We start from the raw sequence: 27,838 nt of genomic DNA on the forward strand, positions 1-27,838 counted from the left end.
GCTGTAGCTTATGTTTACTGAGAACTTCCTGCATGCGAAGCACTATTCTAAAGATTTCACATGTATTCTCCCATTTCATCGTCCTTGAGATCCTATTATTTCTATTTTATTGTTAAGGAAACAGACAGTATATGGAAACTTTTTGAAACCTCTATAGCACATTAAACAAATGTAAGCTATTGTCTTAAGTCTCCCAATACTATACTTTCTCCTCTCAGTTTGACCTAAGTCCAGCAAATGCTAGCACCATTCAAAGTCCAAATTTGTGTTTTGCTCTGTTTGAAAATGTTTCCTTTCACCATCCAAGGTTGCCTAAGGAAACAATGACAGTGACGGTGGTGTATGATAACTCTGAGGTAACAGAGCTCTCTGCAACTCAGCACCTTTACCTCAAGCCCATAGCAAAATTGATGATCAATGTATTGCTCCCAGAGAGTATAGAACCTATGAGGCCTTTCTCCAACTGGGAAGTTCTTAACCAGCTGAAGAGCCTGATTTGCCCTGATCACTTCACCACAGTTTGACTCTCCAAGAGTACGAAGGACTTCATCCGGTTCGAGGGGGAGGCTGAAACGCAAAGTTTGGTTCAGATCCTAAAGGCAAAATTACATGGGAAGATCATCAAACTAAATGGGTTGAAAACAGACTTAAAAGTAATTACTGCAGATGCTCAGGGAGAGTGGGAGCACTTCCCCAAGGAACAGGAGGCCTCATCTAGTCACCGGGTTCATGAGTTGGACCACAATCAGAGCCTGGATTCCATACATTTCGAAGGCTTGCCCTGCAAGTGGTTTGCACCTAAAGGTTCCAGTGGGGAGAAGACATGTGAAGAGACCCTTTGGGTGGTCTTTGAAAGTTTTGGGAAGATCAAGAATGTGGATATCCCTATGCTTGACCCCTACAGAGAGGTAATGACTGATGAAAGCTCTGGGGGTTTTAGCTTCGGCTTGCAGACATTTGAGGCCTTTATACAGTACCAGGAGTCAACTGAGTTCAGAAAAGCCATGGAGTCCCTTCGAGGGATGAAGCTGATGCTTAAAGGGGATGATGGGAAAGCTCTGGCATGTAAAATTAAGGTAAGAAGTAGCCAGAGTTTCTTTTATTTCCCACTGTTCAGGTGGTCCTAAGTAAAAGCTGGAAGGAGGTATCTAGAATAAATTTCCTTAGAGCCCAATGGGCTCTGATCAATAGCTCATGTAAAGATTTGTGTTGTCATTAATAAATGGATGTCTAGGAAGAAAAAGAATCCTGATTTGAACATTTTTTTTGCTATCAGGCATGCTGCCAGCTGGGGTTTTAAAGTGATTTTTATAATCTGGGGCTCTGCCCTAACTTCTTGAAGGCATTTAAGGATCTTTCACGGCTCTTTTGGAAGTATCTCATGTGCTTATTCTACTTAACAATCTGCTGAGAGAGAGGAATACATGCTGTTTGAAATCACAAGGAGAACAGTCTACTCTCTATTATTGGGATCATGACTTATGTTTTCAAGATGTCTGTCAGATAAATTGCTAAAACCTGATCCCAACAAACCTGGATTCTTTCCTTTCTAACTGAACTCAGCCTGTCTGTCCGGTCATGTCACCTCATTGATGTCTGACTGCTTAGTCATCTCCTTCTTGAAATTTTTTTTTTAAATTTATCTTTATTGTTGAAAGTATTACAAATGTTCCCCTTTTTCTCCCCATTGATCCCCTCCTCTCCACACTCACCCCCCCCCAAGCCTTCTCCATACTATTGTCTGTGTTCATGGGTTATGCATATATACATATAAGATCCTTGATTAATCTCTCCCCACCCATCCACCCACTCCCGCCTTACAGCCGAGGAAACGATGTTGGTAAACCCTCCTTTTTCTCTAAATTAATCTTTAGCATGAATTTGGACTTTTAGCTTAAGTAGCTTCCTATGTATGAATGTGTGTATGTGTGTTATGTGTGAAGATACTTACGTTAAAATGTACATTTTAAAATTATGAGCTATTTAGTCAGACAAAATATATAGCAAGTACTATAATGACCACCCATATACCACTGCCCAGCTGCCCAGCTTGTGCCTGTCAGAGTCTGCCTGTAATGGCATTGTGATATCTCCTGTGACAGCTAGTGAGCTCCTCAAGGTTCTGCCAAAGAAAATTCTGGAGCCCACAGGACTGCTTGGAAAGTTCAACAGAAGCAGTAGAACAGTTTAGGTACTGGGATATAGAGAGAACATTTCTAATTCATTTGGTTTTGAATTGCTCATGCCAAAATTAGGTTTATTTCTGTGGCCTGAGACACACTGACCAACTTGTATAATGAAACTGAAATATTTGGGGGCAGGTTATGTTTGATACAACCAAATACATCAGCGAAGGAGCTGTAAGGAGGAGAAATCAAGAAAGGCTAAAATTACAAGAGCTGGAGGAAGAAAGAGAAAAAAAAGAAGAGAGAAGAGAAAGAGGCTGAAAGGTAAGGAGACCAACTTTAATTAACAAAGAGGGTTTTTTACTTTTGGTTTATGAATTTAACTCTTTGACTGAATTGCTAGACTTGATAGATTTCATTGAGGTGGGGAGTGGGGAGGAATTGGTTCAGAATGGAGAACTCCATGGAAGCCTGCAGTCTTTCAGCTGTGCCTTACAAAGCCAAAATGATAAAAACAGTTGAAAAGAAGAGACTTTAAAAGAAAATATCCTTGTTAGGGAGAACAAGTAACGAGAAATAATGGGGCTAGCCTGATTAAGCTACAGTGATTTTTTAAAAAACGACCAGGAACTTTCATAGTGAAAATTCTAGCCTACCAAATTTTCAAAAAGGTGCCAATTTACCTAAAATTTACCAACTTTTACCTAGCTTGCCAATCTAAAATGTTGTGTGGGTTGTTTTTTTATTCTGTTGTGTTTTTTTTTTTTAAAAAAACAACAACAACAACACAACAACAGAAAAAAAGAAAAAAAAAAACCTCTTTTTAGGTCTAGAAAAGGCTTTCTTCCATAAGATGGTCAATATTCAAACTAACCCATAGGCAAGAAGGCATGGATTGATTTGTTGGACTATATTTCTTATTGGCTTAAGTTCTTTCTGTGAACCTTTATTTCTTTGAGCTTATCATTATTTCCCAGTTCAGGAGCTTGAGACTAGAAAGTGCTATTGGATTGTCAAAGGTTTTCCAAGAAGGTACAATGGGCCAGAATTTCTGGGCTCTGAAAACCAGTTTTACCTCCTAACCTTTCTTCTTACATGTTTATTCTTTCAGTGTTTCATGTAAATTACAGCCATTCGAGAAGGGAGGTAAGGAGATAACCAGTATCTTTCCTTGTGCCTCTCACTTTTTTGGCTGTCGAGGTGATAGGAGTAATTTGAGGTCACATCTGTGAAACTTGTCCAGAAGTTGTAACTATTCCCCCCAAATTTCTAGACTGAACATGCAGTTTAGATAATCCTCAAGTTTTTGACTAGGTCCTCACTCAGATAATTGTCTTTTTTTGGGGGGGGGGGCTTTCCCCATGTTTCCATAAGGGCCTAATCAAAACAGTTTATATTTTCAGAAAACAGCAGTAAAAAAAGGGCCCATATTCTCCTAAGCCATTATGTTTTTTATGTTAGTGTACTGTGTTGTAATATGTACGAAGAACCAGCTCTCACCCTTAAGGTTTTCTGAGTGCTTTGACTTATTTTTATTTGCCTATGTGAAACCAGTTCATGGAACGTTTTGATCTTAAGAAAAACAAAATCATCACTGTGAAAGCTGGTTCAGTAGTCTCTGCTTGTGGTTTGAGAAAGTGGAGGCTAGAGGCCCCTCTTTTGAATTCTGTAGTCTTTTTTTCAGTATTCTCTGTGTAAAGTCTCCTGTACATGCTTCTAATTGATCAACTCAATTATGCATCTTTCCCCTTTGATGGATGTGGCACAGTGTCTTTTATCTTCAGTTGTCTCTATCAGGCCCTGGGGTTAGCAGTGAGAAATTCATGGAAACCTAAATGATCTGTTGTTTGTCCATGTTGCCCCCCCCTCTCCCCACCCTCAGTGGGGAAGGAGTGGGGAAGAGAGCAAATGCCAAATAAATACCTTCTGAATGGTTGACCTTTAATCATTGTTGTCTAGAAAAAGAAAGGAGGAGGAGAGGAAAGCCCAGGAAAAGAGGAAGAAGGCCAGGGTCAGGAGGTGAGCCCTGAAGGAAAGGGACAGACACCAGCAAAGGAAGCAGGACAGAGCCAAAGCTGAGGTGCCTCGGGAGCCCAGCTCTTCGGAGGAGTGGGAGGAGCGGAAGTTCCTACTGGCTCAGAGGCGAGTGGAGGCCAGTTGGTTGCTACTGGTGCTCCTGAAGAAAACTGCTGTAAGGCTCTTTCCCATTTGTTCCTTGTTTAGTTTTGGTAGGTACTGACCTTTCTGAGATACAGCCCTTCCAGTTAAGCAGTCACCTATTTAACACCTATTCCATGGAAGACCCATTGTATTCATTGCGGTTTATTTTCAATAGGCTGATCTCTAATAACCCCAATTGTGGGTTTACAAAAGGTATACCTAAATTCTCTCAAGGAGTTGTGTCTTACCCTTGCCATCTGTCACACACACTTTGTGTTGCTAAAGTTCAGGATGGTTTTACCCAGGGCAGTATAGCTAGTGTATCTACTTTTCTAGGTTCCTAATGGATGTAATAGAAAATGCCAGGGGGAAGAAATGGATGGTGTGGGTGTTAGTTTTGTAGTCGTCCATTAACTTTACTTGTCCGTTTATCTGCAACAGGTTTGAATGAGAAGGGAGAGCCTTGAACAGATAGCTTTATATAGCAAGCTTATGTTAAAGTATTTGCTAAGGAATTTCTCACATTGCAGAGCAATTGTTTTGTTTGTCAAGTTTCAATTTTGGAAGTTCTTTTTTCCTCCACTTACTGACTTCTTAAAGATAACCAGACTCAGTAGATGTCTCAAAGTAAAGGCCAGAAAACGCTCCCAAACTGTTAGTTTAAAAATCCATATTCAGTGGGGTTTTTTTAATACTGTATAAAGAGTAAGTGGCATTAGTAGGTAGAGTTGATTTAATGTATATTTGTAATCTCAATCTTCTTATTATTGTGACCAATCAGGATCAGAAAAATAGTGCATTTCCATTTACAGTAAGGCTAGCTGGATCTTTTTTAGTTTACCTTAATGACCACGGAGGGTGACTACTTTTGAAGAAATTCTCTTTAACTGTGATTGATTACTAATTCTTGGCCCCATTATTACCTTATATTGATTACACAGTGCCCACATTCTAATCCCAGGTAATGAGTAAGCACTGGGCCGTGATATGCACCAGGTGCCAGTGGAAGTAAGGTGCAAACTCTCCCAGCAGGGTGGGACTGTGGGCAGCACCTTTCACCTGCCCTGCGGTTGTGCAGAGCAGATGGCATCACAGATAGAACCATTGTCATGGCCATATTTTCTACTTGCGGGTTGCTTCTGACTGAGGGCGGGCAGAGGTACCCTCGCTTGCAATCCATAGGAAGAAGCCGGAATGAAAAACAGAAAGACAGGTTATCTTTTAAGCCAGTTGACTCTCTTGCAGACACACTTCACCCACCAGTCTTTTCTTGTTCTAGGATTTTCTGGGAGGGCTGTAGGCATTTCTTATTCCTCTTCATATCCCCAGGTTGTGAACAGATAAAAAAAAAAAAGGGTCATGTGCTTTGAAGGTATATAAATTGTGGTGCCTTGTAACACAAGGATGGGCACAGACATAGTAAAAGCAGCTCATGTTAGACTGAGACATTTCATTTTATACCTCCTGTTTCCTAGTGTAATATTGTTCCTATTTGGGATCTCTCTTAGGTGGTATTAGAAATCTGATACAACAATGTCAGAAATCCCAATTTTCTTTGAAATTTTTAATCTGTTTAGTTTTTTATGTCATATTTTTCACCTTTTTCTTTGAAGGAATACACACAGTTTAAACCACAAGAAGTAGAAGTCACCGGCTCTGAAGCTAATCACGGTCTGGAGAACACACTGGAAACCCTGAAGAAAAGTTAAATACTCAGGATCTTCAAAATCAGGAGGAAATGCCAAGATATCAGGTTGCCAGTTTAGACAATAAACGAAAACAAAATATGAAGGAAAGAACTAGGGCTCAGTTACATGAATCTTCCCCCTACCATTGTAGTAAAAAAGGAAGCTATTCAGTTAGAAAAGGGGGAACTGGAAAATTATTAACCAATGGATACAATGGCATTTTTGACTCTGACCAGAATTCCTTGGAAATTGTATTAATTCGAAGTCAGCCTCCCGAGAAGGAAAACCACCTCAGTTCTAATAAGTCCTATCCTTCCAGATTATCTGAGAGAGACCATGGCAAGAGAAACTATGAAATATGTGACCTTATTGACTTTCTATTAAACCATTATTATCACATTCCAAAACATCCTTCTCTCTGCCTAGAGCCAAGTCACCCAACAAGTACATGTCAGTGGCAGAGGTCTGTCCATGCTAAGGGAAATGGATTTCAAATCAATTTGAGAAAGTGCAAATATGAGGCAACCAGGTTGAGCCAAATGCAAAACCTGCAAAGAAGAGAACAGGTTCAAGAAGATGCTTACTGGGCAAAGAGTCATACTCGGGATCCTGTGCAAAAACCACAAAATAGAGCCAGTGGAGCTGATGATCAGCTGACCCCAATTGATGGAAAGGACTATCTGTTGGAAAAGACCCATGCTTACCAGGTCAAAGATTCCAAATCCAGAAGTCAAAGCCAATTTTCCTCATATAAAAGGTCAGTAGAGTTGGAGTTGAAAGATTTTTTTGAGGATATTAGTAGTGATTCTGAATGCTTCAGTGAAACCCTTACTGTAAACAAAGAAGAGAAAGAGAAATCTGTGACCACATATGAAAGTGCGCCAGAAAGAAGATCTCTTAGTGCTGATAGAGTCATCACTTACAATCAAGAAATTAGATCAAGTCAGCCGACCTTATATTCAAAGTGGAAACATTTTGGGGAGGAGAAACACTCTAACTACCAGCTTAGGAAACCAGGCAACAGGCCCAAGTATGAACAGAGATGTTCATGGCCTGAGGGTGAAAACAATTCCATGAGAGCTGAGAATAGCAACAGCATAAAGGAGAAAAGGCTAGCCCCCAAATACTTGTTTGATCAGGGCAACTACTATAAGTCCAGTTCCAGTGACCTATTAGACAATATCACAAGAAAGAGGAGGAGGTTTAGTAATAATACATTTTACCAGAAAGTGAACTACAGGCCCTTTCATGTTCCAGCAACATCATTAAAATGTCCTAATACTTTCTACTGGAGGTGTTTTCCCCAAAGAAGACAGACTTGGTGGAAGTCAGAACATAACCAGGATGCAAAAAGGTTCAGAAGATACGAGAATTCCACAGATTTCAGGCTGACTTCTGGTAATTATCACATTAGACCTAACAGTCAGGAGCACACTGACTACAGAAGCTATTTAGGAAACAACACTAGTTCTTTATATTTTTAAATGTTTTGAAGGTCTCTTAGATCAGGAACACCCTTATTCACGATAAACAATTTGCAAGAAGAATATTTGAAACAAAATATAGTTATGTAGTTAGCAACAACAAGAGCAAGAGAGCAACATTTAAAAGCTTGTGCAAGGTCAAATGCAAAACCTTGTTTCTCTTGCCAAACTATAAAACATAGGTCAAAATCACTGCAGGTGTGTTGGCAGGCTTTGGCAATACAAAACATCCAGTTTCTGAATGGTAAAACAATGCGCTTGCAAAACTTCCTGATCTAAGAGCAGACATTTCTATAGTTCAACTACAACTTTAATTTGGTGCCAGTGAAAGAGCAAATTAACATGGGGAGGTATTGAGATAGTCTCCTTGGCCCTTTAGCTATCATAAGGTCATCATTTAGTATCATTTATCTTCAAAGAGGACAATGGCAGATAAGGATCTTTTCATATGTTCTTTGATTTGGTCAGAACACCTTGTACAGCAAGGTTTCCTCACTTTCACCTAGAAACAACTATAGATAAAAGAAATGAGACAACAGCTAGAACATAAGACTTCTTCATGACATTAGAGAGTTTCATGAGCACCCATCAGAAGGAAATTAATCTTATTATATGTTCATAGTACTCAAAGAGTTTTCCTTTTAGAAACAAAGTGCTGGAAGAAGAATCTAAAAGGGACTCAGATTGTCCTTTGAGTCTTAAAGGGACAGTGGACCATTAGCAGAGTTGTTTTTGAAGAATGCCATGTTATTCAAGCCTAGAAAAGCAACAGGATTTAAATGATACAACCAGTGAGACTTGCAAAAGGAAATATTGAAAGATCCTTGGGCACCAATAATGACACTTGGGAAAAGAAGACATGACAGTATTCCATTTCAGGTTATGTAATCCTTTCACTCAGGGTTAGGTGACAATTTTGTAAAAAGTTACGGACTATCCCCAAAATGACTTTTTAAAAACAATAACAAGTGCCCCCTCAATCCTCAATAATGCCATGGAGTTAGGAAGAGTCAAGGGCAATGCCCATAGTTTTGTAGCTAGGGAAAGCTGTATGTGTGGAGAATTTGTAGACTCTTAACATATGCAATTTATCTTTACCTCCTGGTTTTGGACTTCTTGAATGTTTTTAAATTGAGATATTTTACAGATTCATAAAGACTTACATCTTAATGCAGTGAATGTTTAGAAAGCTTGACTGATTCATTCTGCCTTATATTGGATTTAGAACCTCAGGGGCAATAAATGACCTTTTATCCCCAACAAAACTATACCTGACTTGGCAACTAAAAACATCAATGGGATCAGACTACCAGCAGCATGGAACAGTGATTTTAATCTACAGAAGTATTGGCAGGCAACATTTTCATATCACATGATTCATTTCCAATAGTTCTAACTTGATAGAACAATACCAGCTGGTAAAGCCAAAGTAGGATGCCATTCAGTGTGGTTGCCCAGAATGACAAGGCATGTGTGCTCAGAATCAGCCCCTTGAGCAGCCTGATATCTGAAAGAGCTAGAAAATCCTCTAATTTATCTAAAGTGAGAGCCATTTGTTGTTTCATTGATGTTTTCTAATTACATTTAATAAAGTTATGCTAGTACATGCAAAAGTTCAGAAATGAATGTAGCAAAGCAGACTGTTTACTATTAAGATAATAATCAACAAATTATTTGTTGGCTCTCTTCAATTCCACTTTTAAGCCAGTGACTCTACCATCAAAACTAGGTTTGGCTTGTCAAATCTGAAAAATTGCTCATGGGGCAAATGCCTTTTCTCTTCTGAAGACTGGCAAAGTACTGTTGTCCAAGCAGCTGTTTAAACTATTAACAGCTTGTATTTTTTCAGATAACTTTCTGCAACTAGGTATTATTCTCCTCCAATGAGACCCTGCCTCCTTATTTTTTCATGCTTCATGCCATCGAAACAAGGTTATGGGTTTATAATGGAAAGCAGCTATGTTGAAAAAAAACCACCTCAATTTCTTGTTATTTGATCTTTTTTTGGTAGAGATTTCAGTCATAGAAACACTTTGATGCTCATAAGGACATAAAATAATAATTAAAAAATGCCTAAAATGGCATGTACATTTTTTGTTGTTGTATAATAGAACTGGTGCTAAGTCACATTTGTGTAATATTTTTTTGCCTTGTTTTGTTTGGTAACTTAAGTACCATCCTGGGACCTAGAAGAAAGTAAAAATACTGGTTTTATGTTTACTGTTGGAACAGCCTTGAATTTTTATGTCTTGTAACACATTCTAGGTTCAAATAAACCTTTTTTGTGTAGCACTTAAATTTGGAAGAGAATAATTGTACTTTTCAACTGAATGGCTTAGTAAGGGATGAAACAGAACTGAAAATATTGTTATTATTTGTTATTAATTAACATTGTTATTCTTTGCTGTGCTGTTATTTAACTGGGACAAAAATATTTTCTCATATCTTTTTTTCTGTGTCCTGTTGAGGACCTGAACTTTAAAACTGCCGTTTTAAATAGGTGATCTCGTGTTTTTCTTTGTATGTGCTGTTGATAGTGCTTTAAGAAAGCTCAAAATTCGTCAAGGTGCTTTCGTCAATTTGTTTGAATAGCTCAGGTAGAAAGCCATGCAAACTGGTAATTTCGAAAATTAGAACCAAATAAATGTATTTGTATTTATTGCAAGACTGTTTAAATGTTAACTTTTAAACAAACGCTGATAATTCCACAATGGGGGTCAAGTTTCTATCTATAGTGTGTTGCCTTGCATTAATGTTGTTGATCCTTTTTCTCATTTGTGCTGTTAGAGAAATAATACATATTCAGTTTTCAGATAGATTAAAAATAAAGTTGTTACAGTGAATAGAGTCTTGGCTCATTTATCATATTATTGGCTGGAATGTTGGACATCTACAATAATATTTTCTTTTTTTAATGTTTTTATTGATTTTAGAGAGGGGAGAAGGGAGAGCGAGAAACATCCATTGGCTGCCTCCTGCACGTCCCCTACTGGGGTTCAAGCCCAAAACCTGGGCATGTGCCCCAACCAGGAATCGAACTGGTGACCTTCTTGTGCACGGGATTATGCTCAACCAACTGAGCTACACCGGCCAGGGCACTAAGATAATATTTTTTATGAAAACATACATCCCTAGTTTCAATATTGTTTCTATGCAACTTTTCCCTTTATGATGCTAGTTTATGGAAATTGACTCTCAGAAATCATGAAACCAGTTTTATTTTCATTTTGGATAAATTGAAATTATGATATTGGGACTCATGACTCTTTTTTTAAATTTATCTTTAGTGTTGAGAGTATTACAGGTATCCCATTTCCCACCCCCAATTGATCCCCTCCACTTCCCTCCCACCCCCTTCCCAGGCCTTCACCCCGTTATTAACTATGTCCATGGATTATGCATATAACTTCTTTGGTTAATCTCTTCCCCTCCTCCACCCCCTTCCCTCTTTCCTCTGAAATATGATTGTCTGTTGCATGCATCAATGTCTCTGGATTTATTTAGTTCTTCAGATTCTTTTGTTCATTAGCTTCTTGTTAAAGAAGACCCTTCAACATTTCCTGTAGTGCTGGTCTGGTGGTGATGAACTCCTTTAGCTTTTCCTTGTCTGAGAAGCTCTTTATCTGACCTTCAATTCTAAATGATAGCTTTGCTGGGTAGAGCAATCTTGGTTGTAGTTCCATGTTTTTCATCACTTTGAATATTTCTTGCTACTCCCTTCTGGCCTGCAAAGTTTCGGTTGAGAAATCAGCTGACAGTCATATGGGTGCCCCCTTGTAGGTAACTAACTGCTTTTCTCTTGCTGCTTTTAAGATTCTCTCTTTGTCTTTAACCTTTGGCATTTTAATTATGATGTGTCTTGCTGTGGGACTCTTTGGGTTCCTCTTCTTTGGGACCCTCTGTGCTTCTTGGACTTGTAAGTCTATTTCTTTACCCAGGTAGGGGAAGTTTTCTGTAATTATTTTTTCAAATAGGTTTTCAATTCCTTGGTCTTTCTTCCCCTTCTGGTACCCCAATAACACGAATGTTGGGCCCCTTGAAGTTGTCCCAGAGGCTCCTTATACTATCTTCATATTTCTGGATTCTTTTTTCTTTTTGCTCTTCTGATTGGGTGTTTTTTGTTTCCTCATGTTCCAAATTGCTGATTTGATTCTCAGCGTCCTCTACTCTACTGTTGATTCCATGTAAATTATTCTTTATTTCAGTTCGTGTAGCCTTCATTTCAAATTGGTACTTTATTATGTTATCGATTTTCTCAGTTATTTCCCTAACAGTCTGCTTAAACATCCTTATAACCATTATTCTGAACTCTGTATCTGTTAGCTTGCTTGGATCTATTTCATTTAGTTCCTCTTCTAGAGATTTCTTCTGTTCTCTCCTTTGTGACATGTTTCTTTGCCTCCACATTTTGGCTGCTTCCAGGTGTTTGTTTCTATGTATTAGTAGAGCTGCTATGTCTTCTGGAATTTGTAGAGTGGCTTTGTGTAGTAGGTGTCCTGTAGGGTCCAGTGGCTCAGCCTCCCCGGTCACCTGAGCTGGGCCTTCTAGGTGCACCCCTGTGTGGGCTGTGTGCACTCTCCTGTTGTAGTTGAGCCTTGGTTGCTGTTGGCATCACTGGGAGGAATTCCCCCTCAGGCCAATCAGCTGTGAGGACCAGCTTCAACTACAGCCAAAGAGCTGCTGTGCTGGAGACACCCTTATGGATCAGGATTTACTTCAGTGGGGCTTTGGTGTTCACCAAGTGCTCCCCTTGAGTGTCACTCGTGGATGTAGTAGGGCTGTAATCCAGCGTGGTCGAGTCTGAGCACCAGGTGCACTGTCTCTGGGGCCTCCCTGGAGGTGCAAAGTCAGCCTGTGCCAGTGCCTTGCTCAGGGCCACCCAGCATGAGCTACACAGCAAACCGCAGTTGGCTGCTACTTGTGCTGGGCTTGGTGTTGTCCAGGAGAGGCCAAGCTATGAGCCAATGCAGGCTGCCACTAGTGCCAGGCCTGGGGCCACTTATCAAGTTGTATGGGGCTGTTGCTTGTTTGAGAGATTTTAAGAAAGTCCTAAGCATGAGGCTGGAGAGGCCACTTGCACAGAAAAGCCCCTGGAAATGGCCTGGATGAGCTGCAGGTGGGGAGGGGTGGGGCCTCCAGGAATCACGGGGCGGAGCCAAAGGTGTGTCAGGTGCTGGCGATTCAAATATGGCGCCTGCCTGCCGGCTGTGTGCGGGAGGACTCACCAAAGGAGCAATGGCCTCCGCCAGCCCTTCTGCCTGTGAGGAAGCTGCCTCTCCACCTCTCGCCTGGATTTCAGGCAGGTTAGTTCCTCCCCAAGTGTCCCAGGTCCTTTCAAGCTGCTGCCCAGCGCTGGGCTCATAGGGAGCGGGTCCGAGTGAGTCCGTGCGCGGGCCCTTTAAGAGGAGAGCCTGGGGCTCCCACAGCCTCCGCGACCCTCAGGGACAGTCCCCGCTGGTTTCACATCCCGAAGTTGTGGGGATGTCTCTTCCCAGCCTGGAGCCCTGGGCTGAGGGCCTGATGTGGGGCTGGGACCCCTCCCTCCTCCGGGAAACCTCCACTGCCGAGATTCCCTCCTGGGTTTCAACTGCAGCACCAGGTGTGGGCCCGCGGCCGTGTCTCCACGATTCAGCCCCGATCCTCCCTCATCTGCGCCCCTCCTACCACTCTCAGTGCTTCTTCAGCTCCCTGGTTGTAGGGCTTCTGTTCAGCCAGATTTCAGGAGACTCTGAGTGATGGTGGTTCTGTATTTTAGTTGTAATTTTGATGTGGTTGCGGGAGGCGGCAGGTGCAGTTGTTACTTACGCCACCATCTTGTTGATACCCTCATGACTTTTCTTTTAACCAAGGTTTTATCAGTGCTACAGAAAGGTAGCAAATGAACTCCATGGAATCTCATCTCATCCCTTCAGCCTTTGGTGGAAGTGTTCAACTTATACAATATCAAAAAACAAGTGTGGGTGTGGGATGGGGCCTCAGTAATCAGTCTTTGACCATTCATGAGTTAACTGTATTTTCTCATGAAATGTACAGCAAGCTGTCTGTAAGTATTATTTATATAAGGAAGGCAGACTATAACAGAGTCCAGTCTGGGCACTTGAGAGCTGAAAGGGTCCTTGTTGGGTTCAAAGAGCTCTTTCTGAAACAGCAAGGGCTGTATGGATGCTTTTTCTGGATCTCGGGTTTGCATAAGTTTGGCCTCTGAGGTAAGGTGAATGTGACATAATGTAGAGAAGTCAGAAATTTGGATAGATACTGAAAACACTTAGAAAATGCTTCATTGGACCCAAAGATGCTGGTACTGAGAACAGTGTCTCTGCAGGAGTTAGATGAAAGCAGGTGGAGAGCAAGCATGTTCACCTGACACTTTCCCACTAGCCCACGGTGGCTCCCTCATCTTCTTGAATGGCGCCTTTTACATAAAATGGATGATGAATATGTGAACTGGGTGTGTGAAGTTTTTAGATCCAAGTCCTGCCTTAGAGTAATATCCTTTTACATGTAATCAACACAATGTTGATTTGGTTCTGAATGGAGGGAAATCAGGCTATTTGGGACTGAAGCTCTAACCAGGTTTGGGATGTTTTCCTCCTGGCATCAGACAAACCCATTTAACTTTGTAAAATGAGTATCCTAATCTTAACATCTAAATGAGATTTGAAGCTGCAAAGGTGGCCCATGTTGTTCTCTCTCCCACTCCTTCCCCAAAGCATATGGCGGTATAACAGGTTGCTTGGCACAAAACTGGCAACTCAATTATTTGTTGAATGAAATCTAGTTGGGCAAAGGGCATATTTAAAACAAAACCAGGTAAAAACAGCCTCAAAACACAAAGGAACCCCACGGTCTGGGAAAACATATTTGTCAAGGAAGAATCTGATAAGGGGCTAATTTCCAAAGTGTACAAAGAACCCATACTACTCAGCAAGAGGAAGACAAACAACCCAATTAAGAAATGGGCAAAGGACTTGAATAGACACTTCTCCAAAGAGGACATACAGATGGCCAAGAGACACATGAGAAAATGCTCAACGTCGCTAATCATCAGAGAGATGCAAATTAAAACCACAATGAGGTATCACTTCATACCTGTCAGAACGGCTAACATCAACAAATCAACAAATGACATGTGCTGGCGAGGGTGTGGAGAAAGGGGAACCCTGGTACACTGCTGGTGGGAATGCAGACTGGTGCAACCACTATGGAAAACAGTATGGAGGTTCCTCAAAAAATTAGAAATGGAGCTGCCTTTTGACCCAGTGATTCCACTCCTAGGAATGTATCCTAAGAATCCTGAAACATTAATCAGAAAGAATATATGTACCCCGATGTTCATAGCAGCACAGTTTACAATAGCCAAGATCTGGAAACAGCCCAAGTGCCCATCAGTAGATGAGTGGATAAAAAAGCTGTGGGACATCTACACCATGGAATACCACGCAGCTGTAAAGAAGAATCTCGTACCCTTTGGGACAGTATGGATGGAACTGGAGAATATTATGCTAAGTGAAATAAGCCAGGCAGCAAAAGACAAACATCACATGATCTCGCTTATACATGGAATCTAAAGAACTTAATAAACTGATGAACAGAATAGATTCAATGACATGGAAGCATAGATGAGACTGAAGAATGTCAGAGGGATGGAGGAGGGCGGGTGGGTGGAGGGGGAGAGAGTAACCAAGGAATTTATATGCAGATATGCACAACCCAAGGACACGGACAATGGTGGGGAGAGGGACTGGGGAGGGGGAAGGGACGGGGTGGAATGGGTCATTGGGGAGAAAAAGGGACATCTGTAATATTTTAAACAAAAATAAAATTAAAAAAAACACACACACACAAAAAAAACACATGGAGCCTCGAAGACAGAAAACACCTAAAATGTCTGGGGTGACGAGGAACGTTCGAATGATCTGGAGCTGTCTGGAAATGAGAGAGATGGCCTGAACCATCCATTACTATCTCGATGTCCCATGGGGACAGCACCCTCCCCAACACACCACCCAGGTGGCTGGTGTAAAAGCCCATTGTGAAAACATATTCTCCACATCATGACAGGGTCCAGCACCTGCCTCAAGCTCATTCTGAGAGGGCAGGACAGTTCAGCACCAAGAGCCAAGTGGCCCAGAAAGGACCTGGAGATGCAGCAGGAGGATGGGACAGTTCCAATGGTGACCTAGACCAGGGCTTCTGGAACCTCCATCAGCTCACAAGTCCACTGGGGTCTCAGATGCAGATGCAGCTGCTGCAGGTCAGGGTGGGCCCAGGAACCTGCATGTCTTATGGCTCCCAGGAGCCTGTGCTGCTGGTCCTCTGAGGGCCACACTGGGAGTGGCTTCCCTCCTGCTCACCTGCTACTCACAGCTCAGGTTCAATTGCCTTCTAAGTCTTCACTGAGTAGACTATGCAGAATCAGTGATAAGCAACCACTTTCAAGACTTGATGAGGAAGACACCAGCACATTTAGTTAACCTCAGAAACGCAAGATTTCTTAACATCATACTTTATCAAGTTTCATATTTGTGCAGAGAAAACTGGGCTACCAGATTCCAGGCTTAATAAATATGTATAGAAAGAAAAAAAAAAAAGCAGATACTTTGGGTGGTGGGTACACGACGCAATATACTGATGATGTATCATAGAATTGTACACTTGAAGCCTATGTAATTTTATTAACCAATGTTACCCTAATTAAAAAAAGACAACTTTGACCAAAAAACCCAAAACAAACAAACAAAACAAAACCAGGTAATAACATGATTTAATAACATAAAATAAGCAAAGCTGTGAGCCCTCTTCGGTTCAGGGAATACATCTTGTAAGAAAACTGGAAACATTAAACATTAAAAGGGCAAAACACTGATATTCAGAGTAATCAGTTGTCTGTTTATATTACTGATTATATATAAAAATCTGATATCCCCCTTTTGACATTAAGTGAGTTAACCTTGCTATTCTAAGGGTTCCTGGCTACTTTCCTGATCAGATGGTACATTAAAACTCTGCCTGGCCAGATAGCTCAGTTGGTTATAGTGTCCTCCCTATACCCCAAGGTTGCGGGTTTGATCCCTAGTCTGAATACATACAAGGAGCAACCAATGAATGCATAAATAAGTAGAACAAGTCAACGTTTCTCTCTCTCTAAAATCAATTTAATAAAACCCCCAAACTCTGCCTTGGCACTTGGTAGCAATGCCTTCAGTAAAATTACCCCTTTATATCCTTGCTATATAAAGACCTAAGGCAGAGGTCTGTGAGGTTAGAAAGTTCTGAATTAAAGAGGCAGAATTTAAATCACAAAAAATCAATCCAATCCACTATTTCTTAATAGGACAGCTGGTATTTTGGTTTGTGGTGGGAGGCTTCAATGAAGTTTTGCCCCTTGTTTCTTTTGTAATACAAGAAAAAAATCACTCAAAAGTGAAACTTTTAGTATTAAGCTAAAGTAAAATGATTAATATGGTTCCTTAGATTTGTTTTTATAAAAATAAAACCCACCACACTATATTGGGTAAAACCATTTTATTAACTGACCAAAGCACTTCATTTTGTTTTCTGATTTGAGGTAAAACCATTAAACATGGTTCACAAGAAAATACAAGGAAAATACTATTCAACTACAATTACAAGAGTTTGAAACTTCACTAGTTGTTCACGTAACACTTTTACAAGTTCATACAACTGTACCTGTACAGTCTACTTAAGCTAAGTTTATTGTTAACCGTAAGATCAATATCAAAGACCTAGACACTTGACTACTACTCTTGCAGTGGCTCGTTTCATGACAGAAGAGTTAACTGTTACCACCTTATGAAAAACCACTTAGCTAATGATGTGTACTGTTTCCTCATTATTCAGGGGTGTGTGAAGGCTCTTAGGAGAGCAAACACCAGATCTACATGCCCCTCATGTCAATCACGTAAAATAACCATTGCCGCACCATGAACATGGATGGAGGTTGGGAAAACAGCCCTATAATGTTTGTGTATTTAGGTTTTTAGGCAAGCCAGATGATTTTTCCCAAAGCTTTCTTTTGAATGTTCAGATTGTGTTTTAATCCTCACTGTAGAGAACAGTTAGTGAGGGCGTCCAAGTGTCTGAAGGAAGACAAGTGTCTGAAGGAAGACAATGATGCCGTCTAGAAACAATTAATGTATTTCTTCCAACTAAGCCCAGCTTTGAGATTTAATTTTATTACTGGATAGCTCTCTCTAATGAATATCAAAGACTTTGGGACACTGCAGATTTGCTTTAGAGATGGAAATCATGCAGTTAAGTCCATTGCGAATAAGGAATTCACTCACTTTAGAGAACATCATGACTAAAAGTTGATCCTTTGTTCTTAGTGCTGGAAGGACTTTACACATTTTACATTTTTACCTGTTTGAGGGAAATACTCCAGTCTTACCCATGTTTCAGGAAAAACAAATTTAAATTCAGCCTGTACTAACTACAGATAGAAGAAACACAGCACTAACATTTGTGTTACAGCACTGCAGTTCACTTTCTGCATTTATGACACACAAACATCATGCACCCTAAGAAGTTAATTTTTTCAGTTTCACTAGTGATGTTAATTAAAAAAATTTACAGCAAGTTCAAAACTTCTAAATATTGAAATCACCACATTTTAAAGACAGACTGGAATGTTACAAATGATTCTGCAAAATACAAAAATAGATATGCATCCTTGAATGCTTTAATCGTTTTTCCGAGCATTCTCATCTTTTGGTTCTTCCTCATCTGAGTACACGGTGGGCTCCTCCCCCTCCTTCAGCAGTTTGCCCACATGATGATACTTGACTGGAGGTGGAGAAAACACAAATGGTCATTCTCATGCTTGATAGGAAATCACTACCACATTTCACATTAAAATGTTTATTACAGGCCTTTCAATCTCCGCAGCAGTGAGTTGGGCTTCTGAGAGTTTTGTTGAGAAGGCAGAAATATAAAACAGCAATTCTGACAATGAGTGTGCAATAAGTATACAATCAGAGTGTTTAGAAGGCTCATTATGAGTTAGTTAGAATATGCTTTAGAAAATGTGCAGAAAGATTTGGGGAGGGATTTCTAGAATATGAAGATACCACATACAAAAGCATGCCAGTGAGACTGAACATACCTGGGAAGCAATAAAGAGACCAAGTTGGCAGTAGAAGAGGAGTAAGGTTGTCCAAGCAGTGTGGGGAAATATTATGAAGGATGTGGAAAGCCAGCCTGAGGAGTTTGGACTTATCCTATAGGTGGCAAAGGGCACTGAAGGTTTATGACAAAGGTATGACAAGGTAAAATAGTGCTTTGGCAGCAACGGTATCACTATGGTGTTGAGGGCAGATTACAGTAAGGAGAGACCAAAAACAGGGTGACCAGGAGGGCAGCAAGCATGGAAGGAACAAGAACCAGGAATGGGGGGGGGTCAGTGTGGGAAGTAAAGGGAAGAACATGCAATAAAGGAGAACTGCAAACATGAGTTAATGGAGTGAAAACTGGAGATTCCATGGACCGAAATGGGGACTTTGGAGGGGATCATGACGGATTTATTACAAGGACTGGAGAAGTTAGTATTGGCAAGCAGGTCCTTGTAAACTTATGATAAAGTTCAATCAAATTGTGGGGACAGAAACCATATTGTAGGGAGTAAGGAGGTAGAGAGAGGAAATGAAGCAGAGCTCAGGAACAACCACTTATTAGATGGTTGTTTGACAGTGGAGGGAATGAATGATAGTCTAGTGGATGAACCAGATAGCAGGAGATGAAAATTTTCCCCAACACCAGGAAAAAGCTACACGTTGTTAAAGCAAGTAGTAAAGGAGGCAGAGCACTGGAGATGTTGGAGAAAACAGATTTAAGAGGATAAACTGGAATGCAGAAGACTTGGGAAGAGATGGGGTCAGCAAGCCACCACCATAATGGCTGTATCCTAGCAGCCAAGCTAATGCAGGGTTAATCATCTCAATGTCAGAGGCCAAGAGGACAGCCTCCACTTTCCGAATACAGGTAGGAATTAAAGGAGTACCCAACCTGTCTAACCAGGTAATCCGAGCTGCTTTTGTGTGAAATAATCACCAGGGTCAACTGGAATTTACCTATCTAAACATATTATAAAGGTTCCTAGGGTGCTTAGGACTGTGCAAGACAAATAAAAGCTGGAGGAGCTTGAGAAACCTGCCTTAAGGGGAATCCACATGAGCCCAGAGTACAGCTGAAGTTTCACAACAGTATTTGGGACTAGCCTTAGTTCAAGCAGGAGAAGGGGCGGGGAACACACTTTCTACCTCACTGATGAAGGCAAGTCCTAGAAAATAGAGCTTTGTAAGTTATAAATTACAGCTCATTGGTTTCATATAGAAGAATCTATTGTTACAAAGGCATCTTGAGGATGCAAAAAATGAGGGACTATGTTAGATAGCTAAAATATGTTTTCCAAGTAAAAAGACTTGCTTCTAGACTTGAAAGCTATACTTAGCCTGATTTGGATCCAAACTCTAAAGGTAGAATCATATCTGGATAATTATTAACCAACAACTCTCTCTGAAGTCAGCATTAGTTACAAAGGAAATGGTTGGATTTAGCCAAAAAAAACAAAAACAAAACAAAACAAAAAGTAATATTTAACTGATTATAGAGAACAGCAAATAGAACATCACATTTTAAGTGGGGGGAAAAAAAATCTTCCTTAAAGAAATGATCATGGTCTTTCTACACTGTTTCAAAGCTGGGAAAGATTATTATTCACATTCTTAGCAATGAAATATTGCTAAAGGGATCACTAAACACTTAAATTTGACAAAAACCAATTTCTCAGGGCTCAAAATCTGAACTTAACCTCCAACCTTACTTCTCTCCCCCAAAGACCTCAGCCCATAATAGAAGCCAGGAAACAAGTGTCTCTTTTTTTTTTCCTTTTAAAAAATGCAGATACCATTGTTGCCGGGCACGTTATAAGCATCACTGAGACTCAAAGAGAAGCTGTTTTGTAGAATACAAGTCTCCCATTCTCAACAGAAATGTGGGCTGCTTTTAAACAGCAAGCTCTACAAGCGAGGGCTTATGAAAAACCCTCTTTCTGTAGCCACGATGGCCGTTCTCCTTTCCCCTCACACCAACCACCAAATCCTAATGTGGAATCTATGCAAACCTTTCAAAAACTAAAAAAACCAGAAACCTGAGATTCCATAGAGAACAAGCTAAAAATTGGTATGCAATCATGGCAAGTGACTCAGCACTGCTGCAATTACTTCAAGCCATGAACTTGATCCGTCCAAGACTCAGGAGCCTATCAAAATGCTCCCAAGTCTCAGGTTGTTTAGTAATAACTATTGGACTGCCCTGAATCCCATTACTGGTCGAAATTTGATCCAGGCACAATTGAAAAAAATGCTTACAAGTGAACTGAGAGTCCCAGTCACTCAGGGTCTCCTGTTGGGCAGGAGTGAGGTCAGAAAGATCATCATACTCGTCCTTCAGAGCTTCCTTATCCAGGCAAAATGTGGCGAGGCCCCTGGATGCATCTCTTCCAGCAAAGACCCCATACGGCCCCTCTTCAGAAACAAAACAAAACCAAAACACAATCTTTATTAGACAGACAATTTCTCTGTGGTTTATACACAGAAAATGGCTTCCTTACCCATCAACATAGAAAGCCCCCTTTTGGAATATCCAATTCTATTTGGAAACCATAAGTGATGTTGATATTTTGATCATTATGTAGTGGATATTAAAAGGCCTATTGTTATTAAACTTATTTAAATAACTAAAACAATCAAAATGTTATGCATTATCATCCATTTCCTATGATTTTCAAATAGCTAATAAAAAAGCCATAAATGATTATCTTCTAGTGTGGGGGGAGGGGTGCTGGTGGGGACTAATCCAAGATAGTATTGAGTACATTAAGTCACAATTCAGCTTTAGGAGATTGAAAACGGAGCCTGGTTCTGTTCTAGGCACTTGCGCTACACCCAAAGTTATGTTTTCTTAAGATAATAAACACTAAGGTTTTAGTAAATGAAAACATTTCCTTATAAACGTCAACAGAATCTTGGTTGCGAGAGTATATTAAACACTAACATGTGGCATCTGCAGGAGAAATTCTTTTATGAGATTATCAGTGGTTCAGAAATCTACCCACGTTACATAATCTTCACTGTCAATGAAAGAGATAGAACAGAGATCAACTCTGTCACTCTGGTTTTGGTAGGCTTGAAGAGAAGGCTAAAAATCTTAAAATTTTCATGGAAAATAGAGTCCGAATCAATATCCCCAAATAATTCTATAAAACATTAGAATGCTATTATATATATTACACTGGACCTTTGTCTAAAAGAGCAGAGAATCATTGTGTAGGTACTTAAAGTAGATATTCAGACTTGCTTAAATATGGAACAAATAAATGAAAAGAATCCAGTGTACTTTAAACAATGTGTTTCCCCAAAGGTTGGTTGAGTAGCAACCCTGACATTAAACTTTGTAGGTAACCACTATGCCAAGTATAAGTTAGGGGTCAAGTTTCAATACAGCCTGGTCAGTCAAAAACCTCAATCCACCAGTATTTTTTCTTTTTTACAAATTAAATGAAATTTATTATCAACTTTGAAATGCAAATAAGATTCCAAAGAAAAATGGTTATTTTTAATCATCATTATATGCTACTATTTCCACCAGAGAAGGCAAAAAACAACAGCAAACCTTCAGTTTCCTAATGGAAATAGTAGCATCTAGTGCTTAAAAATAGGCCAATTGTACTGGCTTGGACCTCATCATTTCAGAAATTATGGTCACAGAATACTTAAACACAGTCTGAGGGGAGCATTAAAGGACTTTGAAGAATGTGTATTATTCACCAGAATGTACATTAACTAGAATGTAAGCTCCATGAGTGGAGATTTGTGTGTGTGTGTGTGTGTGTGTGTGTTCACTGTCATATCCCAGCACCTACACAAGTGCCATGTATAGAATAGGCACTCGAATGAATAATACTTAGGAATCCTTTGTAACATGAAGTCTCCTTCCCACACAATGTTACATATTCATGGGCTCATGGGACAGTGCAGGGTCCAGACTTAAGAGATCTCACAGGGGCCATCATTTTAAAGAGGGACAACTAAGGCCCAGAGAGAACAATGCTTGGCACTGGGTCACATAGCTGGTCAATGATCCAACCAGGGCTAAAACCCAGTTTGCTTGACTCCCAGTTTTGTGCTTTTTGCACAGGCCTACATTCCTCTCAATGACTGCAAATTAAAATCATGATGATGGCCACATGCATGTGTTTTGACTACTTTATGGTGTAGCTCAGTAATAACTGGTATTTACACGATTATGTTTATTGATAATGCCTCTAGGTGTGCCACCATAAGTGACAAATAATACAGGTGGGGTTTTCAAGTTATTTTGCCAGTTACATATCTGCAGAAAGTAGATCTTCTAAATGATCCACAAGGAAAAACTGCTAAGTGGGAGAGTTCCTTAAGAATTTTAACACATCTGAATTTGATTAGTTGCACTGGGAGAGTAAAAAAGTAGGAGTGGAGATGGCCAGATTGCTGCCTTCTATACTCTCCAGAGCAGCAAGGAAGAGAGCGGGTCAGTGGTCAGTGTGCACATACTCGCCCAGCTCTCTGGTTTTACAGTCCATATCGGAGGAGCTAAAATCTCCTCTCCTCTCTTCAAATATGTATTCTATAAAGGAGGACTTTCAAAACCGGGCTGCATCTCCAACTGGCCTGGAGAAGCAGTGTGTTAAATGCAGATTCCTGGGGATCTTCCCCACAGAAACTCTTCTGTTGTTATGGTGATTAGGCCAGAAATCTGTATTTTTTTCCTCATTCTCACCAGGTGATTCTGATCCAACTGGGCTTGAAAAGCCTCATCTCTAAGGCCTCTTCAAGCCTGCCCGTTCCAACAGTTCTGCGGCCTTCCACCCTCATTTCTCTTCTGGTTGGCTTTTCCTGAATCCCCACACCCAGTAGCCTTCATAGCCCTACCCCCTTTGTTTCTCAGGATCCTCCCACTTCTCCCTCCCTCCATTTTTAATTTTTTTTGGCTTCTGGTCCTTTCCTGCCATAGGCTACTGTATTACCTGCTCATCTTGCTACATTCCCATTGTCCGCCACATTCGGCTTTTATTCCTCTCTCAACCAGCTCCCTTCTCCCTATGGAACCTCTCTTGTTCGCCTTCCAGCTTCTCCCCGTCTGCCACACACAGCGCGCGCACACACACCAAACACATGCCACAAACATACCTGACACACGCCATACTCCACGCGTACACACACACACACTCCTGACAAGCCAAATACACTGACTATGCACACACAGCGCGCACTCACATCACACGTACGATGCTTCTACCTGCTGCTAATCCCACGTCCCTTTCCCTCTCCCACACCCTCACATTCCACCATGGCTACTCCTGGCGTCAGCGGCCTTCGCCCTCGCGTCCTCTTCAAGGCTGGGCGTCCCTGTTCCCGCTGGTCCCCCCATGCCACCCTTAAGACACCACCACTCTCCTTCCAGGAATCCCCAAACCCGACACCTTCAAAAAACCCCTAACATTGCGTTCGGCTGCGTCCTCCACATTCCCTTTCCTGCCTCGAGGTCTCACCCACCCAACCCTGGTTTAAGCGCATCAGCCTCTCCACACACACTCCCTCATCGAGGCGCTGGTGCCGCGGGGCGGGGAATCTGCGCCCCCACTAGCCCGCAGCCCTTCCAGAGCGCCCCTTGCCCCCTGCCCGCTGGGGAAGCCTCCCTGCCACCCCCGCCCGCCTCTCCGTCTGCCCGCCATCCTTCCCCCAGGGGCTCCCCGCTCCCTCCTCCCCCTTCCCAGATTCATCCCGGAGCCTGGGCCCTTTCTTTTGTTTCCACGCCCCGGGGGCCGCCCGCCGTACCTGGTCCGTAGAACTTGCGGCCTTTGGTCACGTCGAACACCTTGCCGTTGATGGCCATGAGTATGCGCGGGTCCTGGACGCCGTCGAAGCGCCGCAGCTCCGCAGGGGTGAAGTCGCGCCGCTTAAGGCGGGGCAGCGGGGGTGGCTCGTCGTCGTCGCTGTCGCCGCCGGCAGCGGACTGGTCCCCGCGCACGATCTTGTAGAGCAGGAAGATGCAGAGGCCGAGCAGCAGCAGGTTGAGCGGCGAGGTGAAAATCTCGTTCAGCAGCCCGCCTTCCAGCTCGCTCGGATCGGCGCCCGTAGCCACCGCCTCCTCGGCAGCCATGATCGCTGGTGCTAAGGTTGGGCTGGACTCGGAAGGCTCCGGAACTTGCTGCTTTCTCCTCCCTCTCGGAGAGCTAGTGGCGCGCCTGGCTCGGCGAACTACGACTAGTCAGGGGAGGAGGCGGGGCCGAAGTGGGCGGAGCGTCCTAGCCCTGACTCTCTAGAAGCTGCGGATGCGCGCTGCTGGGCCGAGTCCCGCTCCGCCCAGCTCGGCCCCCCACCTTCCTGTCGTTTGTGGCTCCCCTCCCCCAGCTGCATCCAGCCTCCCCTGCTACTGAAATAGCTGAGTCCACCCCTCAGCTCCACCTGCGGGGACCGGGTCCGCCCCCCCCCACGACACCACCCTCACGCCATCCTCTGGGTCCCCTGGACTCCGCGCGCTGTCCAACCGCGCACCCCGCTAGCTCCCGACCCCCTCCGAGAGGCATGCTCCGCTCGGTTCTGACGGAAGCCCCCATCTACCACCTGATGCGCGCCAAACACAGACTCCATTTCTCTGGCTTCAGGCTTCTCCCCCGCCTTCCATTCCAAAGACTCCTCTTTCCCCGGCCATCCCTCAGGACCACGAGGCTCTTACTGGAGACAGGAAACTCACTCCTCGAGCTCCGTTTTCCCCCTTCAAGACCCAGCCTACCCATTTCCACCTCAGGAACCCCCATTTGCTCTCTTTGACGCTCTTTTTCCAATCCTCCCCCGAGATGATGTGGGGCGGACACCCCTAGTATAGCTGAAGTCAGTGCACAGGCCCTTTCAGACAACTCTCCCAATATCTGGGGAAACGGGTCAGATCAGCCGATTTACTCTGGAAAACTAAACCCTTTTACAGTCGCTAATTTGTTCAGTCCCAACCCATCAGCAATCAACTTTCTGTCATTGCTCTTTTTTGTGTGTGTTGCGGGGGGGGGGTGTGTGTGTGTGTGCTTAGAATAATTAGCAAAGTTTCTTTGTTTGGCAGCGTTCTTCTATTTGAAATCTGTCGAGCTACCCTTGACAGTCAGATGAAGGCAGGAGTTTGTAATAATCCTAGGTTTGGGTCCTTCTTTTCCTAGGTATTTCATCTGGCGTTTGATGTGCTAACCAGCTGCACAGGAGCGGGCCTTGCGGAGGCTTTCCATACCCTTTAGAGTCTTTTCTGACCTTCTTTATTGTGTCGGGAGGGGGGGGGGACGGAAGAAAGGATAGAGGCAGTCAAATAATTAAAAGCAAGGGTTGCCCACATCCGCAGCCCAGAGCTGTACTTTCCCATCAGGAATTCTGTTCGATTGCTCATAATTTACTCCCCCTCCCAACACGCTGGAGTCTTGAGAGAATTGGCTTCTTACCAAAGAATTCTCAAAATTTCTGGCACAAACTACTTCTATCCCTGTCCCCCACCCCATCTTCTTAGATCATTTAAAAGTGCATATGAGCTGAACGATCTCTAAACGGTCCCACGCTTTTTTTTTCCACAGGTCTAAATTTAGGATTAACTGAAATGGCCTTCTCAGATCTTTTGTCAAACCTCTTCAATTTAATCAAAGGGAAACAGGCTCAAAGTTGGCTGTACTTAGAATCTAATTACCTTTTTAAAAATTGTATGGCCAAGACAATTTTACAAACCAACTAACTTGTGAAAAATATTTTCGTTTGCAATCCATATGACAAAGTGTAGATATCCTTTAAGAGATCATTTTAATTGATAAGAAAATCCAGAAGATTCTAATCAATAAATGGGCAATAATGGAAATAGGTAGTTCACAGAAGAGGGGATACTGGTGAATGAACATATGAGAAATCTTCAGTCTTACTAGCTATGAAAAATGGAGATAGCATCATCACCGACCGCTTCCCCATAGGTGAAATAAAAGAAAAAAAAGGTGATATACAATGCTGGAAAGAGAATGGTGAGACTCTTGTCACACTGTTGGGACGAGTCAACATTGGTATAACCTTTTGTTATCCATAAAAATATTTTCTACCCATTAATCCCACTTCCAGAAATCTACTTTTTGATCCAATAATTCCATCTTTAGGAATCCATCCCAAGGAAATAGTCAGAAATGCAAACAAATATTTCATTACTAAGATGCTCACGAGAGAATACTTTTTAATATGGAAAAAACTAGAAAGAACCTGAATGTTCAACTTTAAGAAATAGATAATTAATCAGCTCGAACTGTGACAAAACCATAAAATGGTGTATGATTCAGCCATCCAAATATTATTATGGTGTGGGAGAATACTTATGTTTTAATCTTAAGAGAGCAAAACAGGATATAAAACTATGTACAGTATAAACTCAACCCTGTAAAAAATGCATAAAAGGAAGCCTGAAAGGAAACATGCTGAAATGTTAACTGTTGTGATTGTTAGCTTCTTCTTTATACTTTTCCACATTTTCCACAATGAGCATATGTCACTTTTAACCTCAGGTATAGTTTATTATTTCTTTCCTGAAAAAATGTAGAGAGGTAATACATGTTCACTATAACAATACGTATGTGTATAAAGTAAAAATTGAAACTCATCTCCATCTCCCACTCCCCAAAACTATCTTTAAATCTGGCCCACACACTAGCAGTTTGGTTTATATTCCTGCAGACACATATCACACACACACACACACACACACACACACACACACACACAAATTTTGTTTTACCAAATTGGGAAATTCTTAAAATAATAAACAATTCATCAGTTTTTATTCTAATAAAAAGAGATACAAAGTAAAAAAACAACATCACAAAAACAAAAAAAACAAGCCATTAGCTCCCACCCAGATAACCCTTATTGGAATTTTTTAAAGGTCATATTCATTTAAGGTAATAAAGTTCAAACTCTAGAAAGATACAAAGCATAAATTAAAGCCCTTCTGCCCACTCTCTTCTCAAATGAAACCACTGTTGAAAGTGGGAGGTATGTCAGACAGACAAGTATGTCAGAAGACAAGTACTATATCTCTTATATGTGGAATCTAAAAGACTACAAAGTGGAATGGTGGTTACCAGGGGCTGGGAGAATTGGAAAGATGCTGTTTAAGGGTACAAACTTGCAACTAGCAGATAAATAAGTCTTGGAGCTCTAATACACGGTACAGTGAATATAGACACCAAAACTGTATTATAAACATTAAACTTGCTAAGAGGCTAGATCTGAATTGTTCCCACCAGTAGAAGAAA

The 27,838-nt window shown here is 41.7% G+C and overlaps 2 protein-coding genes across 2 annotated transcripts; one reads left to right on the plus strand and one right to left on the minus strand.

Annotated features, from left to right (window-relative positions):
- Positions 1-323: 323 nt before the first annotated feature.
- LOC308551308 (A-kinase anchor protein 17B-like) lies at positions 324-7,458 on the plus strand (the record flags this gene model as incomplete). Its single annotated transcript, XM_081125779.1, is given in 8 exon segments — positions 324-521; positions 525-1,076; positions 2,322-2,413; positions 2,415-2,450; positions 4,086-4,146; positions 4,150-4,317; positions 5,900-5,992; positions 5,995-7,458. Coding segments are annotated over 8 exon segments (2,664 nt in total).
- A 9,510-nt stretch (positions 7,459-16,968) lies between these two features.
- PGRMC1 (progesterone receptor membrane component 1) lies at positions 16,969-24,927 on the minus strand. Its single transcript, XM_081125071.1, has 3 exons — positions 24,354-24,927; positions 20,847-21,002; positions 16,969-18,264 (listed from the first exon to the last, which is right to left on the minus strand). Exons 1-3 carry the CDS (start codon positions 24,676-24,678, stop codon positions 18,161-18,163), a joined length of 585 nt encoding a protein of 194 aa, XP_080981197.1. The 5' UTR covers positions 24,679-24,927; the 3' UTR covers positions 16,969-18,160.
- Between the last annotated feature and the right edge of the window lie 2,911 nt (positions 24,928-27,838).

This window comes from Miniopterus schreibersii (genome assembly GCF_964146895.1).
Source record: "Miniopterus schreibersii genome assembly, chromosome: X".
In the NCBI taxonomy this organism is placed as follows: domain Eukaryota; kingdom Metazoa; phylum Chordata; class Mammalia; order Chiroptera; family Miniopteridae; genus Miniopterus; species Miniopterus schreibersii.

Excerpts from the sequence above, each read along its gene's own strand:
- PGRMC1 (XM_081125071.1), bottom strand. The coding sequence starts at position 24,678 with ATGGCTGCCGAGGAGGCGGTGGCTACGGGCGCCGATCCGAGCGAGCTG. Across the intron at positions 21,003-24,353 it reads CCGCAAGTTCTACGGACCAG|AGGGGCCGTATGGGGTCTTT; the intron begins GTACGGCGGGCG and ends TTGTTTCTGAAG. Across the intron at positions 18,265-20,846 it reads CTGGGACTCTCAGTTCACTT|TCAAGTATCATCATGTGGGC; the intron begins GTAAGCATTTTT and ends CTCCACCTCCAG.